General features: G+C 38.7%; 1 protein-coding gene across 2 annotated transcripts in view; it reads right to left on the bottom strand.

Annotated features, from left to right (window-relative positions):
* Positions 1-18634, bottom strand: part of POLR2B (RNA polymerase II subunit B) — a 44003-nt gene that overhangs the window by 24934 nt on the left and 435 nt on the right. For both annotated transcript variants that reach the window (XM_045473931.1, XM_045473930.1), the window contains exons 2-10: positions 18201-18539; positions 11900-11972; positions 9663-9813; positions 6292-6404; positions 5956-6175; positions 5611-5769; positions 3978-4142; positions 325-521; positions 28-147 (exon numbers count right to left, since the gene is read on the bottom strand). In XM_045473931.1, coding sequence (XP_045329887.1) covers positions 28-147; positions 325-521; positions 3978-4142; positions 5611-5769; positions 5956-6175; positions 6292-6404; positions 9663-9813; positions 11900-11972; positions 18201-18219 — 1217 coding nt within the window. In that variant the 5' untranslated portion in view covers positions 18220-18539. The remainder of the gene's footprint in view (positions 1-27; positions 148-324; positions 522-3977; positions 4143-5610; positions 5770-5955; positions 6176-6291; positions 6405-9662; positions 9814-11899; positions 11973-18200; positions 18540-18634) is intronic.

Consider the following 18634-nt stretch of genomic DNA (forward strand, 5'->3'; position numbering starts at 1 on the left):
GTAACTGTTATCATTCTCATTCCTTACCCTCTGAATAAGAATGCAAGTAGTGGTCCAGCAAGATCCAATCTTTTGTTTCCATAGTGATCCCTGTCATCTAATTCTCTTCTACCCAAAGCTGCTAAAAGCAACCGATGAACCATGTACCTTTAAAAAAAAGAAGAAGTGAAAAAGAAAACATATGGCTTTTGGCTTTTTAAAAAATTTAAAAACACCATTCTGGTATTTTTTTAATGCTCTTTGAGCCACCTAGGCACCCCTTCGATATTTTTAACTTCAAGAAAAACTATCTTGGCAAAAAACTTAAAACGGTATTTAACATACCCCAAGAAATAAGCTTTTTTGGTCTCACAAAAATCACTGACACCGACATGAGGGAGCATTTCTTTTTGTAAGACTTCTTTTGCATATTTAATTCTTTTCTCTTTGGTGACACCAGGCTTTGCCCCTCTTGAGCCAATGAAATTCAGTGCAACATTCTGTTCTTGGATGACAAAAGCTTCATCGAGAGAAGGTTTCACCTATCAGACAATTCAAATAAGAGTCATTTTCACCTTAAGTCAACTATAACTTTACTTTGTAACATGTTAAATATCCCTATGTACTAACAGAATATGCAAATATTTTTTTGAAAAACCAAGGAATCACAAAATCTTGTAAGTTGAATACACTTTTAAGATCTAGAGATCTCTTGACAAAATCTCATCAACACAGGCAACTCTACTTCCTTAAAAAATATAAATAATTCCATTATAAAAGAGTACTGTGTTTTTGGTTTTTACATTTTAACAAATGGCAAAACAAAAATTCCTTCTAAACACCTTATACCAAATTAGAGAACTTTTAATAGTCAAAATTAAAATTTACTAAATTACAAATGCATAAAAGTGCCAGGCTATTTTCAGCCTTGGTTTAAGAGGTTATTAACCTATAAATAAAACCACTCAGTTTTTTTTTTAAAGGAGAATACTTTATAAAGACCTACATTTCATACCTGCGATTAAGTAAACCGTGGCCTCTGAGCAGCCATGTAATCAGTTTGCTCATCTACAAAGTGGCTAGATAAAATAATCTCTAGGTTTCACTCTAGTTCTAACATTCTAAAATTCCAATTTTACACAATAATGAGCATGAGGAATGAAGGGTAACAATGAGTAACTCTGGCCACTGTAAATACCCTTTAATCCTATCACATATACTGAAATGCCTTTCCTGCCTTTGACTTCCTATGTCTATTTAACACTGATCCTTAAGTTTAAACATCCAAATTCCAATCATGGAACCAAAGATCAGAAAAAGGTAACATAAAGCAGTCAGCGTATGGTAAATGAAAGTGATCTTTTTTTTTTTTTAATTTTTTTTTTTTCAACGTTTATTTATTTTTGGGACAGAGAGAGACACAGCATGAACGGGGGAGGGGCAGAGAGAGAGGGAGACACAGAATCGGAAACAGGCTCCAGGCTCTAAGCCATCAGCCCAGAGCCCGACGCGGGGCTCGAACTCACGGATCGCGAGATTGTGACCTGGCTGAAGTCGGACGCTTAACCGACTGCGCCACCCAGGCGCCCCGAAAGTGATCTTTTTATTTTTTTTATTTTTTTTTTTTTTCAACATTTATTTATTTTTGGGACAGAGAGAGACAGAGCATGAACGGGGGAGGGGCAGAGAGAGAGGGAGACACAGAATCGGAAACAGGCTCCAGGCTCTGAGCCATCAGCCCAGAGCCTGACGCGGGGCTCGAACTCACGGACCGCGAGATCGTGACCTGGCTGAAGTCGGACGCTTAACCGACTGCGCCACCCAGGCGCCCCAAAAAGTGATCTTTTTAAATTGTCATTCTTGTTCTGAAATTGTTAAGGTTAATCTGGATTTGGGGTGCCTGGGTGGCTGAGTCGGTTAAGTGACCGACTTCAGCTGGGGTCATGATCTCACAGTTCCTGGGTTCGAGCCCCGAATCAGGCTCTGTGCTGACAGCTCGGAGCCTGGAGCGTGCTTTGGATTCTGTCTGTCTGTCTGTCTGTCTCTCTCTCTCTCTGCCCCTCCCCCACTCATGCTCTGTCTCTCTTTCCTTCAAAAATAAACATTAAAAAAAAAAAAGATTAATCTGGATTTGGAAAAGGAGTAACAATCATTTTCAGAATAAAGAATTAAAGCACTTTTGCACAGTAAATGCTAGACTCACAGACTGTAAAAATTGGCCTAAGCTTCAAAAGAGCTAAAGGAACAAAGAGTAATTTTCAAAAAAAAAAAAAAAAAAATTATATATATATATCAATCAGCTGTTTCACTTTACTAAGAAAATTCTAGTTTGAATACAGTCTGAATCACTTGGGATGCCTTTTGTTTTTTTTATTTATTTATTTATTTATTTATTTATTTATTTATTTATTTTTTCCCAACGTTTATTTATTTTTGGGACAGAGAGAGACAGAGCATGAACGGGGGAGGGGCAGAGAGAGAGGGAGACACAGAATCAGAAACAGGCTCCAGGCTCTGAGCCATCAGCCCAGAGCCTGACGCAGGGCTCGAACTCACGGACCGCGAGATCGTGACCTGGCTGAAGACGGACGCTTAACTGACTGCACCACCCAGGCGCCCCACTTGGGATGCCTTTTGGATAAAATCATGTATTTTTCTTTTATACTTTATACTAATATGACTACTGATAAAAGGTTAAAGTAAAATCTAGCCAGAATCCATTTTTCTCATGAAACTGCATCAATGTTCTAAAAACTAATATGTACTCACTCCACCATCTCACTATGTGACCAACATTTATGTAGCCTCCATTTAACCTTTTTTCTCTATAGTCTTAAAGACTCCGGACAATTCAGAACAACTTTAAGTATATCAACTACTACTGAAACAAGAATTATCAATGAAAAACAATGACAAGGAAATGGTTCTTTATCTAGACTCAAAGAATCTTCCAACAAATTTAGTAACTTTACAGTAGAGGAACCTAAGTAAGACACCACTGTAGAGTTTACAAATAACAGGACAAAATTCCATCACAAAACTCCTGATGCAATGCCCTGGGAAGCACACAATATTACTTCTATTATTTTTCCTGCCAAAAAAAGCATAAATTCAATCTAATCATGAGGAAATACCAGAAAAGCCCAAATGGAGGGAAATTCTACAAAATAACTGGCCTATCCTCCTCCCCCAAAATTTCAATATTATGGAACACTGAAGAAAAAGACAAGGAAAAATTTAAAGAGACTTAAAGACACTTAAAAATGACGTGCAATGCACCATCCTGGGCTGGATTCTGAACCGGGGGGGAAAAAAAAGCATTAAGGACATTATCAGGACAAGTGGCAAAAACCTGAATAAGATCTATGGCTTAACAGTACTGTACCTAAGTTAAAGGTTCTGATTTTGATAAATGTATTATGAATATGTAATTAATGTCCTGGTTCTTAGGAAATACACACTGAAGTATTTCGGAGTAAAGGGAAATGATGCCCAAAACTTACTCTCAAATGATCCAGAAAAAAAATAATGTGTTTATATAGATAGAGAATGCTAAAACAAATGTAGCAAAGGTCACAATGTAGCAAAGGTAAACTAGTGAATCTGGATGAAGAATATACAAGAGTTGTAATTTTTCTATAAATCTGAAATTATTTCAAAATAAAAAGTTTTAAAAAAGAAGTTGTATCAACTATTCACTTTCCTTCTTTAAACTGCACCAAGCTGATGCTTTTTGATGTTCCTTACTATGGTTTCCTCTTGCTGCTGTCAGTGAACTTTTGGCTGCCTCTAGTTGGCTGCCTCTAGTTCTTATGACTATTTTACACAGAATTGTCAAGAAAGACAGGCTGAAGGCTTTTGCTAAATAGTAAATGGCATGGGATTTCTGACAGCTAAATTACTCTTCAGAGCAGCTTTCTACTGTTTTAAGATTAGCAACAGTCAGTAACTTCAAACCTCTTAGAAAACACTACAAAGACATTTTGCTTTCACATTACCATTTCCATCATCTCTGGATCTTCAAAATCATAAATAATATGCTCTAAAATATCTCTGTCAGACACAAAACCTAATGCTCTGAACACAATAATGATGGGAACTTCCTGCTTGATGTACGGTAGCGTTGCCACAATGCGTTGACCAATAGCACTCTTTTTTGCACCCTGAAAAAATAAAAATCATTAGAGTATCATACAAAGAGATCACAGCCATATAAAAACACCATGAGAACCACTCATATACATGTTCATTGTATATATTTCAAAAGACGCATACCTCTCATACTCTAAGGAACATCCCATGGATGCTTTCCAAAACCACTGGAACAGGTTTACTAATTTTATGAACAGGTTGATCATTTAGAACTGAGAGAACTTCCATCCTCTACTATCTGCCTGGCAAAATTCTCTCAGGATTACCCAATACTGTATTTGGAAATTACATCAGGCTACAAAAGAATATGAACACTGATCCCACACCCTCTCCCCCCATAGAAAACAAAAACAAAAACAAAAAAACAAACTAAAAAAAACACACGAAACTCTCTGAAAGATATGAGGGCTAAAGGGAAAAAAAAACACAGAGAGACAAACATGGGGGAAAAACACAGCAGAGAATGAAAAATTCAGAGCTGATCTGTATCTCACTTGAGTATTTCAAAATTAACAAATAGCTTCACACAAGTTTCTTTTTTCCAATTTCTTTAATTCTACACACATACAAAAAATTACTAACCTACAATGACATACCATCAACTGACCTCTCCATTTTATATTTTTTTCTTCAATATTAAGCTCTCTCTTCTCTTGGCCTCATAACCCTACATTATCATGGTCCTTCTAATAACAATTTCTGTCATCTCTCTCCTCCTACTTTAGGCCTCCTTCCTTAACTCCCATCTTATGGCTGTTCAGTAACAATTCACAAACGATTTCCAGGAGCACCTGGGTGGCTCAGTCAGTTAAGCATCCGACTCTTGGTTTTGGCTCAGGTCATGGTCTCTCAGTTCATGGATTTGAGCCAAGAATTGGGCTCACTGCTGACAGCACGGAGCCCACTGGGATTCTTGCTCTCCCTCTCTCTCTCTGCCCCTCCCCCTTCCCTCCCTGCCTCCCTCTCTCTCAATAAACTTTAAAATAAATGATACCCAAATCTTCATCTTGCCCTTTTTCCTGTACCCTCAAGCCCTCATATCTCCAAATGCCATTTGGTTCTCTCTACTTATATATCCGTGAGATGATAAATGTTGCTATTGGAGGAATTTGCTACACAGCAATAAGTAAATAATACAATACCTACCACATAACACTGACAATATAGTCCAGAAAAGCTCTAAGAATGCAGCCTGATAAACTGTAAGTCTAAACAGGGGGTGCCTGGGTTGCTCAGTTGGTTAAGCATCCAACTCTTGATCTCGACTCAGGCCATGATCTCACGGTTCATGAGATCAAGTCCTGTATCAGGCTCTGTGCTGACAGCATCGAAGCTGCTTGGTATTCTCCCTCTCCCTCTCTCTCTCTCTCTCTGCCCCTCTTCTCTTCATGCTCTCTCTCAAAATAAACAAACTTAAAAAAAATTGTAAGACTAGACAAAAAGAAGTAAACCCAAACAATATCATATTCCAGTCCATACCTGTCCTCCTCTCGCCAGCATGCTAACCCAAATAGTACTGGTGGGTCGGGAAGAATTCTCCAGACATGATCTACACTCTCCTGTGTAGGCATATTTAGAATCCTTTTTGGCGAACACATAGACTGTGTTTGTTGCCATTTTTTCTTGAGCAATCAGAACCTTTGTGGACAATAAAAAAGTTACACCATAAAACCCACAGGTCCTTGAAGTAGAAAGAAGAATAAAAAATCTGCATCTTAAACTTCCAGGTTATTCTGTATACAAGCTTACTTTTTAATTTCAACTTTCATAATTTAAACCTTTATTATGATTTTATAATTTTCTTTAAATAATGCTTTACTATACCTTTTCTGACCCATTAATAATGAAATATCCACCTGGATCCAAGGGGCATTCATTTAACTCACAAAGATCACGATCTGTTAAGCCATTCAACAGGCAGTAAGTTGAACGCAACATAATTGGAATTTTTCCTATAAAAGTTTTCTGATGCTGAGTTTGAAGTTGTTCTTCACCTTCTTTAATGACAGTTTTGGTTATGTCAACATAAAGGGGAGCAGAATACCTTTAAAAACAAAAGTAGATCACAAGTAACAGTAAGATGTTTACTAAATCTCTCAACTGGTTAAAATTACATTTTCTGAATGGTATTTCAATATCAGCTACTGGAAAAATTCTTACGTGAGATTTCTTAATCTGGCCTCGTTTGGCATCATTGGTGAAGGAGCACCATCTCTTTCCCAATGGGTAGGCTTGGAGAGGTAAATTTGTTCAAACTTCAGCAAATATCTTGGCTAAAATGAAACCAAAAAACATGAAGAAGGGTAATTTTTGTCCATTAAAGTTTTAATGATTCCAATTTAATCAACACTAACATTTTGAGTAGAAACAGCTCTAGGAACTGCTGAAATTAACCCACTTTACTGATATGAGGACTCTCCAAAGCCAACATCCACATTCCATAGATGTCAAGTTTTATACTTAATTGCTTTCTTAAGGCAAAAGACAAAGCGACTTAAAATATCCCAAGTAAATAAAGACTATGCACATATCTCGTGTGCTCTGTGTTTACATCAAACAGTTGAAGGATTTGTGTTAATGATCTATGTAGTTTCATGTGCACTCTCCTTGGTTAAGGTCAGAAGTACAAAGTTACCAAAAAACAAAAAACAAAAAGATATTCAGACAATTAGGACCATGCTAATTTAATCGACAGAACACACACACACACACACACACACACACACACTAGCCTAACTTCAATTAAATATACAAAAAACTCTAATTATTCTTTATTTATTTTGAGAGAGCATGAGCAGGGGAGAGGCAGAGAAACAGGGAGAGAGAGAATCCCAAGCAGGCTCCGTAATGTTGGAGCAGAGCCCAAGGCGGAGCTCATGACCTGAGAAAAAATCAAGAGTTGGATGCTTAACCGACTGAGCCATCCAGGTGTCCCCCTACTTACTCTATAAAAAGGACTGACAACTTCCAGGCACCTCGGTGGCTTAGTTGGTTAAGGGTCTGACTTCAGCTCAAGTCATGATTTCATGGTTCATGAGTTCGAGCCCTACATCAGGCTCTACGCTGACAGTGTGCAGCCTGCTTCACATTCTCTCTTCCTCTCTCTCTGCCCCTCCCCTGCTCGCACACACTCTCTCTCAAAAATAAATAAGCAAATATTTTTTTTAAAAAGCGGGGGGGGGGGGGGGGGGACTGATAACTTCCAACCCTGTGGGAAAAAAAAAAAAACTTTCCAATTAATATCTATTTGCTCCCCCAATAAAACAAGATCCGTAAGAACTTTCCAGAGATACACCAATAGTGTGGATTTCTCTCCAAACCAAATCTCAGAAAGGTAGACAGTGGGACTAAGCAGACCATTAATGGTAAATTATTAACACCCAAGATTCCCAAACTGGAGTAGAGGGCAAAGAGAACTGGTGGTGATCATGAACCAGAGAGAACCCTCCTCTCTGCTCCTTATTTCTACCATTATCCTAATCTAGAACATTATTATCTTAAACCTACACTATTCAAAGATTTCTACCTGTCTTCAGCTTCTTCCCACTACCACTAAACACCATTTCCAAAGTAACCTTTCTAACATAATGCTTTATGCAAATACTGTGACAATCTTTCAATAATTTCCAGTGACATCCAAAGCCTGACAATCTCGTTCTATTTTATCTTCTACTAACACCTATCGAAAACAAATCAAGCCACTAAAACAAAATAGATCAAGCCAAAAATCATATACTGACTGCTGTGGTCATTCTATCCCAAAGCCAAATAACACCAAGTTTATTTTCTTGCTGAAGCCCCTAAGTATCTTTTTTTCTCTACTAAGACAAGTCCTACCCTGCCTCACAGTCAGCTTAATTTCAGCTTAATTTCCACTGAGTTCTGATACCCTTCAGAAATCTCCTCCTCCAGGGGTGCCTAGGTGGTGCAGTTGGTTAAGCAGCTGACTTCAGCTCAGGTTATGATCTCATGGTGTGTGAGTTCGAGCCCCACACTGGGCTCTGTGCTGACAGCTCAGAGCCTGGAGCCTACTTCAGATTCTGTGTCTCCCTCTCTCTCTGCTCCTCCCCTGCTTGTGCTGTCTCTCAAAAATAAATAAATGTTAAAAAAAAAAAAAAAAAAGAAAAGAAATCTCTTCCTCCAATAGATCTCAATGGTACTGGCACTCTGAATCTGTTATGTTTATTGTTATCTCTCGTTTTGCAAATGCCAAGAAGAGAAAATGCCGTAAGTATTAAAAAAAAAAAAAAAAAAAATGTATACCCATTTTTCCAGTACAGTGCCAAAAGAGTCAATTATTTTTGTTCTTAACAGCAAGTCTATGCAGTGTCTCCAGTTAGAATGAGAAGAACAGATCAACCCTCAGAAGCTTACTACAGAGGGGTTCCTGGGTGGCTCAGTCAGTTGAACGTCTGACTTCAACACAGGTCATGATCTCACAGTCCATGAGTTCAAGCCCTGCATCAGGCTCTGTTCAGACAGCTCGGAGACTGAATCCTGCTTCAGATCCTGTGTCTCCCTCTCTCTCTGCCCCTCTCCTGCTAGTGCTTTGTCTCACTCTCTCAAAAATAAAATAAAAAACATAAAAAAAAAAGAAGCTTAGTTAGCTACAGAAAAGAAAGACTGAACTCGTTAGATATAAAAGAAGGACTGAACTGGGGCTCTCCCTGACTCACTTTGTTTTTCAGTTTCCCCACTGCTTTCAAAGCCCACAATGCTACCTCTCTTCTCAAAAACTAGGGACAGCCATTATTTTGGACTACATACTTCTTCACAATCACTCATGTAAAACCAGATTATAAAATCAGACTCTTCCTTTGATTTTAACAATGCTAAAAACACACATATGTGTAAACAAAGACTCTAGGAAACTTAGAAAAACTAAAACAGCTGGTATGTTTGGGTCATTTCCCTTTATAATCTCTTATATAATTATAATAATGTGTTTCTTACAAAAAAAATAAAGAGGGGTGCCAGGTGGCACAGTTGATTAAGCGTCTGACTCTTGATTTTGGCTCAGGTCATGATCTCATGGTTCCTGAAATCGAGAACTGAGTCAGGCTCAGTGCTGACAGCCGGGAGCATGCTTGGAATTCTCTCTACCCCTCTCTCTCTCTGCCCCTCCCCCACTCGTGTGCTCTCACACTCTCTCAAAATAAATAAACTTTAAAAAATAATAATAAAAAGGGGAAAAGTCCTTCAAATACATTTTATGATTCCTTACTGTAAAAGAAAAAAGGGGGCTTAACTATTTGTGGCTTGTTTCTCTTGGTAATTCATTATATTTCTAAGTTCCCTCTCCCCAGTTATTAAATCTCTACTATCTGAATAAAGATTAGTTTTGGACTACTTGCAAAATGCATCTCTCCATTAGGAAGAATAAATCAAGAGCTTCTTAAAAATGCTGTAAGTACCCTGCTAAAAACACCCACCATTTTTTTTAAACCTTTAGGCCAGCTGACAGAAGGACTGAAATTTCAAATCAATACTTTTCTTTTACATATGTTACTTCATTAGAATAACCATCTTACCGGTTCTTCAACTTCTCCACTAGCATGCTGAGCTTCAGCTTGTAGGTCTATAGGTGGGGCATCTTCCACAATTCTTTGAACAGACATCTGAATAAACTCATCAAAAGAATCCAGCTGCTGTCTGACCAAGCCTTTCTCATCAAAATAGGAACTGGGAAAATATTTGGGTTTAAAACCAGTTATAACTCAGTGACGTTTTCTAGCATACTTCCTCATTTTCATTATAATTAAATCCAACAAATAATCATTAAATACCAACCACCTTATGTCCATCATTATACCATATACTATGAGGTATCCAAAAAAGGGATGAGACTAGGAACACTTTCTTTGTAGAACTTATTAAGTTTAGGAAAACAAGACTTATGGGTAAAATAATTAAACCATAATATAAGAACTATAAGGAGACCCTAATTATAAATGTCTTTAAAGGGCACCTGGGTGACTTAATATTAAGTGTCTGACCCTTGATTTCAGCCCAGGTCATGATCTCACAGTTGTGAGATCAAGCCCTATGTCCAGCTCCACACTGGACATGCAGCCTGCTTAAGATTCTCTCCCTCTCCCTGTGCACACTCACAGAGTATCTACCTATTTTTTCTTAGCAAGATGCCTCTTGGTGTTTTAATACTCAAATATCACAGAAGATACCAATATCTCAATACAAAGTTTTTATAGCCATGTTTAATTGTAAAAATATACACTTATATCCCCAAATCTCAATACATTTTTAACAAAACAAGGTTCAGGGCACCTGGGTGGTTCAGTTGGTTAAGCGTCTGACTTTGGCTCAGGTCATGATCTCACAGTTCATGAGTTCAAGCCCCGCATCAGACTCTATGCTGACAGCTCAGAGCCTGGAGCCTGCTTCAGATTCTGTGCCTCCCTCTCTCTCTGACCCATCTCCACTCACATCCTGACTCTGTCTCTCTCTCAAAAATAAATATTAAAAGAAAAAAAAAAAGTTACTTTTCTTGGGGTGCCTGGGTGGCTCAGTTGGTTAAGCATCTGACTTCAGCTCAGGTCATGTTGTGAGTTGGAGCCCTGCGTCAGGCTTTCTGCTTTCAGCAAAGAGGCTACTTCAGATCCTCTGATTCATTCACTCTCTCCTGTCTCTCTCTCTCTCCAAAATAAACAAACACTAGGGGCATCTGGGTAGCTCAGTCCGTTAAATGTCTGACTCTTGGTTTTGGCTCACGTCATGATCTCATGGTTCATAGTTCAAAGCCCCACATTGGCTCTTCACTGGCAGTGCAGAGCCTGCTTGGGATTCTCTCCCTCTCTTTCTGCCTCTCGCTCACTCTCTTTCAAAATAAATAAATAAACTTCAATAAATAAACAAAAGAATAAACATTAAAAAATGAAAAGTTACTTTTCTTACCTATTGTTAAGGCTTCTGGGTTTTATTACATCTTAATTGCATTTAGAATTCGATGGAAATTTGGGTTAAAATACAACCTAACATAACTCTTTATCCATTTAAAATAATAAGAAAACTAAGTAATCAAATTAACACCAGAAATGGAAAAAAGAGGCATCTCATGCCTCCTGATGGACTGCAAAGAGAACATCACTGCTGCCAAATGTCATCATCTGAATCTAATTATAAGGAAACATCAGACAAACCCAAACTGAGGGGCATTCTAAAAAGTAACTGGCATTCCAAAATGCCAAAGTTAAAAAAAAAAAAAAAAAAGAGAGAGAGAGAAAGGCTTATGGACAGTTCTAAATTATAAGAGACAAAAAAACAAGTCATGAAAGCTAAACATAATATGTAATCCTAGGTTGGATCCAGGATCAGAAAAAAATTTATTTTGCTATAAACAACATTAGTGAGACAACCAGCAAAATTTGGATAAGATTTGTAGATTAAATTATTGTATTAGTATCAATTTCCTGATTTTGAGAACTTATAAGTATGTAAAAGAATATGTTTAGGTCTGCAACAGACTCTCAAATGTCTCAGGGAAAAAATATGTAGAGAGAGGGAAAAAAACACAAAGCAACTGTATAAAGTTAACATCTGGGGAATCTAAGCGAAATGTATACATAAATTCTTCATGTAACTTTTTAAGTCTTAAAATACTTTAAAGGTTCAAGTTAAATACATAAATAAAGAAACCAGCTCTCATGGAGCATATACATATAAAACATCTAATTTTCAAGAACAGAATAAGCAGGAAATCCTTTTATAGTTTATTGTGCCTCTTAAGGCTTAGTTTAGTCTAAAAAGTTACCTGATTACAATCCAGCATGCTTCCTGCCACAAGTCTGGGGTGATTTCATCATCATCCTCATCATATTGCATATCTGCAAAAACCAAAAATATTGTATTCATGTGCATATCTCACTCCTATGGTTTGAAGTAGCAGAAACACATTTACTCTCTACTAAATAAAAAACAATCCTTTTACCCTTCTTCAAAAATCTCAATTAATCGAGTTATTACTAACGTATAATATACATAGGTATACATCTACATATACAAAGGTCTATGTCACATAGGTACTCTCCCAATATACAGAGGCTACAATTACAAAGGTTCAGTGTAAGTTGTGTGAATTTGTTTAATATTCCATCTTCTCCAGAAAGTCCATGTAATTCTCATGAATAGCTAACTGTAATAATAACTAGGAGCAAGCATGTAGTCCTCTAGTCAATAAGCTCCTCAGAGGGGCACCTGGGTGACTCAGTCGGTTAAGGCGTCTGACTCTTGATTTCCACTCAGGGTATGATCTCGTGGTCATGAGATCATTCCCCAAGTTGGGCTCAGCGCTGACAGCACAGAGCCTGCTTGGGATTCTCTTTCCCTCTCTCTCTGCCCACCCCCCACCCCCTACCCCTGCTCACATGCACTTGGGTACTCTCTCAAAATAAATAAACATTAAAAAAAAAATAAGCTCCTCAGAGACTGGAGGGACAGATTAGGGTAGGGGAGTAAAGCCAGAGAAGTGTTCCAATAGCTGGGCAATACCTTAAGGTACAATGGTCTATTACAACAGCATTTCATACATGTAAAGGTGTGACAGACTGTATTTTCTGAAGATGGCCACAACTGTATCTTCCATTTCACATGCTCTTTTATAATGTCATCTTGATATGCCTATCATCAAGATACAGGGTCTATGTTTCCTCCCCTTAAATCTGAGGGGTTTTTGACAGTGCCAAAACTAAGATAATGCAACTAAAACCACACTACATGACTTTAAAAGCTATGTAAGAAAAGGCAACACAGCTCCACCCTGTTTGCTGAAACACATGCTTCTGGAGCTTTGAGTGTCCGTTAATTAAGCCTACTACTCTAAGGCTTGTTTAATGTGAGGAAGCCCAAACCATACGGAGAGAACACTTATAGATGGTTCGGTCAGCAATCCTGGTCCTTGAGTCCTTCTAGAAACGTGAATAAACACTCTAGATCATACAGTCCACAACTGTCAACACTCAGCCTTTAAGTCTTTGCACTGAACCACTGACATCATGGAGCAAACATGTCATTCCTACTATGCTCTGTCCAAATTCCTGACCCACTGAATCCATGAACACACTAAATTAGTTTTCAAGCAGCCAAATTTTAGGTTATGCAGAAATAGTAATATGAACAATAGGACATTTGAAAAATCAGAGTGCACTGGTCCTCTGATATTAGGCTCATCTTCTTATGTAAGAAGGTAAATGGGGGTGCCTGGATGGCTCAGTCAGTTGAGCGTCCAACTTCAGCTCAGGTCATGATCTTGCAGTTTGAGTTCGAGGCCTGTGTCAGGTTCCGTGCTGACAGCTCAGAGCCTGGAGCCTGCTTTGGATGGATTCTGTGTGTGTCTTTCTCTCTGCCCCTCCCCAACTCACACTCTGTCTCTCTCTCCTTCAAAAACAAATAAAACATTTAAAAAAATTTTTTAATTAGTATGTGAGGGACGCCTGGGTGGCTCAGTCGGTTAAGTGTGACTCTTGATTTCAGTTCAGGTCATGATCTCATGGTACTCAGATCAAGTCCCCCTCCCTCCCCCCCCCCCCCCCCCCCCAATCCTCACTGGGCATAGAGCCTGCCTGCTTAGGCTCTTTCTCTCTCACCCTCCCTCCCTCTGCCCCTCCACCACCCACTCTCAAAAAAAAAAAAAAAAAAAAAGTGCTGTATTTTTATATTCTGACATATATGCAGTCTGCAAAACTTAAGAATTTTCTATTTTAAAATTAACACACATGGGGCACCTGGGTGGCTCAGTTGGTTTAGTGTCTGATTTCAGCTCAGGTCATGATCTCACAGTCCATGAGTTCAAGCCCTGCATCAGGCTCTGTGCTGACAGCTCAGAGCCTAGAGCCTGCTTCAGATTCTGTGTATCCTTCTCTCTCTGCCCCTCCCCTGCTCATGCTCTGTCTCAAAAATAAATACATTAAAAAAATTTTTAATTAAAACATAAAATTAACACATATATTCAAAATAAATTATGTAATAAATGCTTCTTCAATGGACTGGACTGACCCCTATACATGGTGGGAGGGGTAAGACAAAGGTATCTAAAATAGCTCAGAAATACCCAGCTTTGGTGAAAGATTAGAGGCTAACATCACAGCCACAGAGAAGCAAATAAAAAGGTGGGAAAGGGGGAGAAATAAGGAGGTCAGCTTTAGGTATACTTGTAGACCATTTATCCCTTTAAATACTTGTAGTAAACAACTGGATATAAATATAAAGCTCAAATAAGAGTTCTAAATTACAAACAGGTGATAATTATTAAGTGATAATAATTAATAAGGTGATAATTGTATTAATATTACAAACAGGTGATAATTATTCCGGTAGAATATGGAAAGCTTATGTAGAGAAGACTGAAGGGGGGAAATTAAGGAATACCCCTATTAGAGTCACGTGAAAAGAAATGAATCCATGAATGAGACTCATTTACTCATTCACCTGCTCATCAAATATTTACTGAATGTATTTACTGTATCCCAGAGATATAGTAAATCTTCAGCTGTATCCTCAGATTATCACCTACTGTGGGGGATACAAACAAGATGAACTCAATTAACAGGAAGAACAAAGTGATATGGACAGTCCTAACCAAGACCTAAGGAGGTTAGGGTAGACTTCCCAAAAGCTGAGCTGAGCAGCAATCTCACATAAGAATAAACAGGAGTAAACCAGGCAAAAGCAAAGGGGTGAGATGGGAGGGGTAGAGATAGTAATATTTCAAACAGAAAAAAATTTTCGTGAAAGACTCCAAAATGAAAGATATTCAAGGAATGAAAGAAGGCCAATGTAGCTGAAGGATGGAGTGTGAAGTTGGAGTGGTAAAAGAGACTGTTTTTTACCAATAGAACCATTCTAAGATTTTAACAAAGGTGTGGCTAGATCAGATTTCATTTCTGAAAGATCACTATGGCTACAGTATGGAGAGTGAACTGGAAAGGCAAGAAAACTGGAGCACCAAAACCATTTGAGAATCTGGAGAAGTAATCTAGGCAAGAGATGGTGGTGGCCTGAACTAGAAATTGTGGCAGAGTGAACAGAGAAATGGCCAGATTTGACATATTTAGGAGGCAGAACTCTCAGGGCTTGGTGGCTCATTAGATAATAGGGACAGAAGAGAGGAATCCAGAATGACGCCCAGGCTTCTGGCTTCAACAACAGAAGAGGGTAATACCACTCATGGAGATGGAGAACACAGGACAAAGCAGATTAGGAAGACAGATAAAGAAAATAGATGTTTGGGCAGTGACAAATTTGAGGAGCCTGGGGCACATCCAAGTGAATTTGTCCACTGGCATTAGATATCCAAAACATATGGACTGGAAATATAAATTCAAAGTCATCCACAAATAAATGGTAAGTGAAGCCATGGAAAATAGATGAAATCCTCCAGAGGGAATATGAATAGTATAAGAGAATGAGAAGGAAAGTCAGATAGGTAGGAAGAATTGAGAGTTATGTGGCAGAAGGAAGGAGTGAGTTTCCAGGAGGATGTCAACAATGTTAAATACCACAACAGAGTTTAAGGTTTAAAATGTTTTTATTTTTATTTTATTTTTTTAACGTTTATTTATTTTTGAGACAGAGAGAGACGGGGCAGAGAGAGAGGGAGACACAGAATCTGAAACGGGCTCCAGGCTCTGAGCTGTCAGCACAGAGCCTGACGCGGGGCTCGAACTCACCGACCGTGAGATCATGACCTGAGCCGAAGTCGGACGCTTAACCGACTGAGCCACCCAGGTGCCCCCTTTATTTTTATTTTTGAGAGAGACAGAAATCCTAGGCAGGCTTCACGCTCAGCATAGAGCCCGATGCAAGGCTCAATTCCACAACCCTGGGATCATGACCTGAGCCAAAATCAAGAGTTGGACACTCCACCAACTGGTTTGGATAATGTTTAAAAAAAAAAAAAAAAAATCCCTCTGATTTATCACTTGAGAAGTCACTGACATTCTAACTAAGAGTTGTTTTAATGTAGTGGCTTGAGCACAATTAGATTATAACAGGTTGAGAATTTGAAAAATGGGAATTGGAAACTTTTTTTTTTTAAGAAGACTAGCTGTGAATGAAAGGAGAAAGGTAAAATATTAGAAGAAAAGTAAACAAAGAGTTTAAGGACAAACAAAAACAAATGTTTTCTTGAGATCAAGAGATCTAATATTTCATATAGAAAAAGAAGCCAGGTGAAAAGGAGTGTCTAAAAACTGATGAAGGCATTATCTAATAAAGATATCAAAGGGCACAAGCAGAAATGGGATGTAGACTCAATGCTGGAGCAGACTTGATAAATGAAATACCTTTAACTCTCTTTCCACAAGATTATTATACATTGCTAATGAGAATATAAACTAGTACAATCACTATAGTGGTTACTTGGCACCAGCTAACAAAATGTTAAACATGTGTATTATTAAAGCTGACAATTCTGTATCTAGGAATTTCTCCAAACGACATACTCGCATTGGACAAAATGACGAGTGCAAGATAATTCACAACAGCACTACTTGAACCAGAAAAAGACCGGATATGACCCAAATACCCATCAATAAAACACTACTTACGGTATACCCACACAAACCAGGAAGGTGTGAAAAAATCTGAGGGTGCTCATGAGAATATCCCATATATACAAAACATATATATAAAATATATGTATTTATTGAGATATATATATCTCAAAAAATGCAGAAAAGTATGAGTGTTACCTTTTGTCTGTAAAAGGGTAGACAACAGAATCCCATTTATATTTGCTTTAGTATGCATAAAGCTCTCTGAAGAGAGAATCTAAGAACAGAGATTACCTACTGTGGAAGGGACTCACATTAGATCGTGGACAAGAGTTAAGACCTTACCCTTTAATATTTTTATATGTTCTACCTTGTGAGTGATGAGAATACATTATGCACTCAAAATGTCAAACTAAAAAAACTTCAAATTTTTTTCTGAGCTAGAAGAAATCTAATTTCTAATCTAAGAAATCTAATAAAGATATTTATAAATTTGTAGACTCAAGATCTGAGACAGAGAAGTTTAAACAGTAGAGTTTATGCTCTTCTTTTTCTCCATGAAATGGCTGCGGAAATAAAGAGAAACATGAGAGGTGGCCACAGGACTGGGAGTCGGAAAAAAAAGTGAAGTCTGAAATAGAAGCTGTGAATAATGGAAGACTGAACTTTAAAAATACATAATGAGGGGCACCTGGGTGGCTGGCTCAGTTAGTCGCAGGACTCTGAGCAGGTCATGGTCTCCCAGTCCGTGGATTCCAGCACCACGTGGGGCTCTGTGCTGACAACTCAGAGCCTGGAACCTGCTTGGGATTTTGTGTCTCCCTCTCTCTGCCCCTCCCGCGCTTGTGCTCTCTCTCTCTCTCAAATATAAACAAACATTAAAATCATAACAGTACTAAAAATACATAATGAAAATACACTAGACTTGACTAAGAATTCTACATGTGAAAAGAAAAAATACATATTGATCCCACTCAATAAAATACATAACACCTGAAAACTACCATCCTGTGGGAAGAAGAAATTTAAAGATCTTTTAGGACAATATAGTCATTTGACAGTATGAAGGAATTCCAAAAGAGACCAACCCCTCCTCCCCTCCCCGACCCTCCATACACGCTATATTCTTTGACCCTGCTGTATTTCCTGAGCCTAGCACAATACTTGGCACAGGCTGACACTCAAAAATTCAACTATTCAATAAATCCACTGTGGCCCTGGGGGAAATCAAAAACGGAGTCCTTTGCTTCAAAGTACAAACAACGGAATTTGTCTTACTGTTCCGCGCGCCATTTCAATATGGAAAAGCCGCGTATCAGACTTACCCAGGAGCAGAAAGAGGAGAGAACAAGACTCACCTGACCAGGGACATTAATGCTACGTTCCCTGCACCCTCCATCTTTCATAATCCCAGCTTTGTACCCGGCCTGGGGAATTTCTGGGGGCATGACCGGGAATACTTAAGCGGCGATTGGGAGGAGGCCGCAAATTCTCAATTTATTCAGCTCCCCACTTTTCCCTCCTTAGATGGGTCGCCTCGGAGTGTTCTGAGTAGATACCTACCCTCGTCCGCGTCATACATATTGGCAAAGGGTTTCCAAGTTCCTAACTCTAGAAATCCGAAAAAAGCGAGCGGTGGCCGCCGGCGCCCGAGCGTGAGGCGAAGTAATTTCCGTCTCCGGCGTTCCCAGAATGCTCTCCTTTTCAGGCCAGAGGCCACCCACAAAGAAGCTAACGTAAGATCTGCGCCTGCGCAAGTGGTAGGCCGAGCCTAGGTAAGGGTTAGAATTGCGCACGCGCAAATCGTGGGCCATCGCGTTCTCTGGCTGATTGCGAGAAAGGCTCTCACAGTCGGCGCATGCCAATTAAAGTTTATTTTTCTATATCCTTGCACGTTGACACCTGGAAAAAAAGAAACAAAAAGATGTATTGATAAAAGGCTTTAATTGGGACCATGAGTATGCGGCATTCGATTTTTCTTTGCAGTTTTAAGGACC

This window comes from Leopardus geoffroyi, chromosome B1, assembly GCF_018350155.1.
Source record: "Leopardus geoffroyi isolate Oge1 chromosome B1, O.geoffroyi_Oge1_pat1.0, whole genome shotgun sequence".
Classification (NCBI taxonomy): domain Eukaryota; kingdom Metazoa; phylum Chordata; class Mammalia; order Carnivora; family Felidae; genus Leopardus; species Leopardus geoffroyi.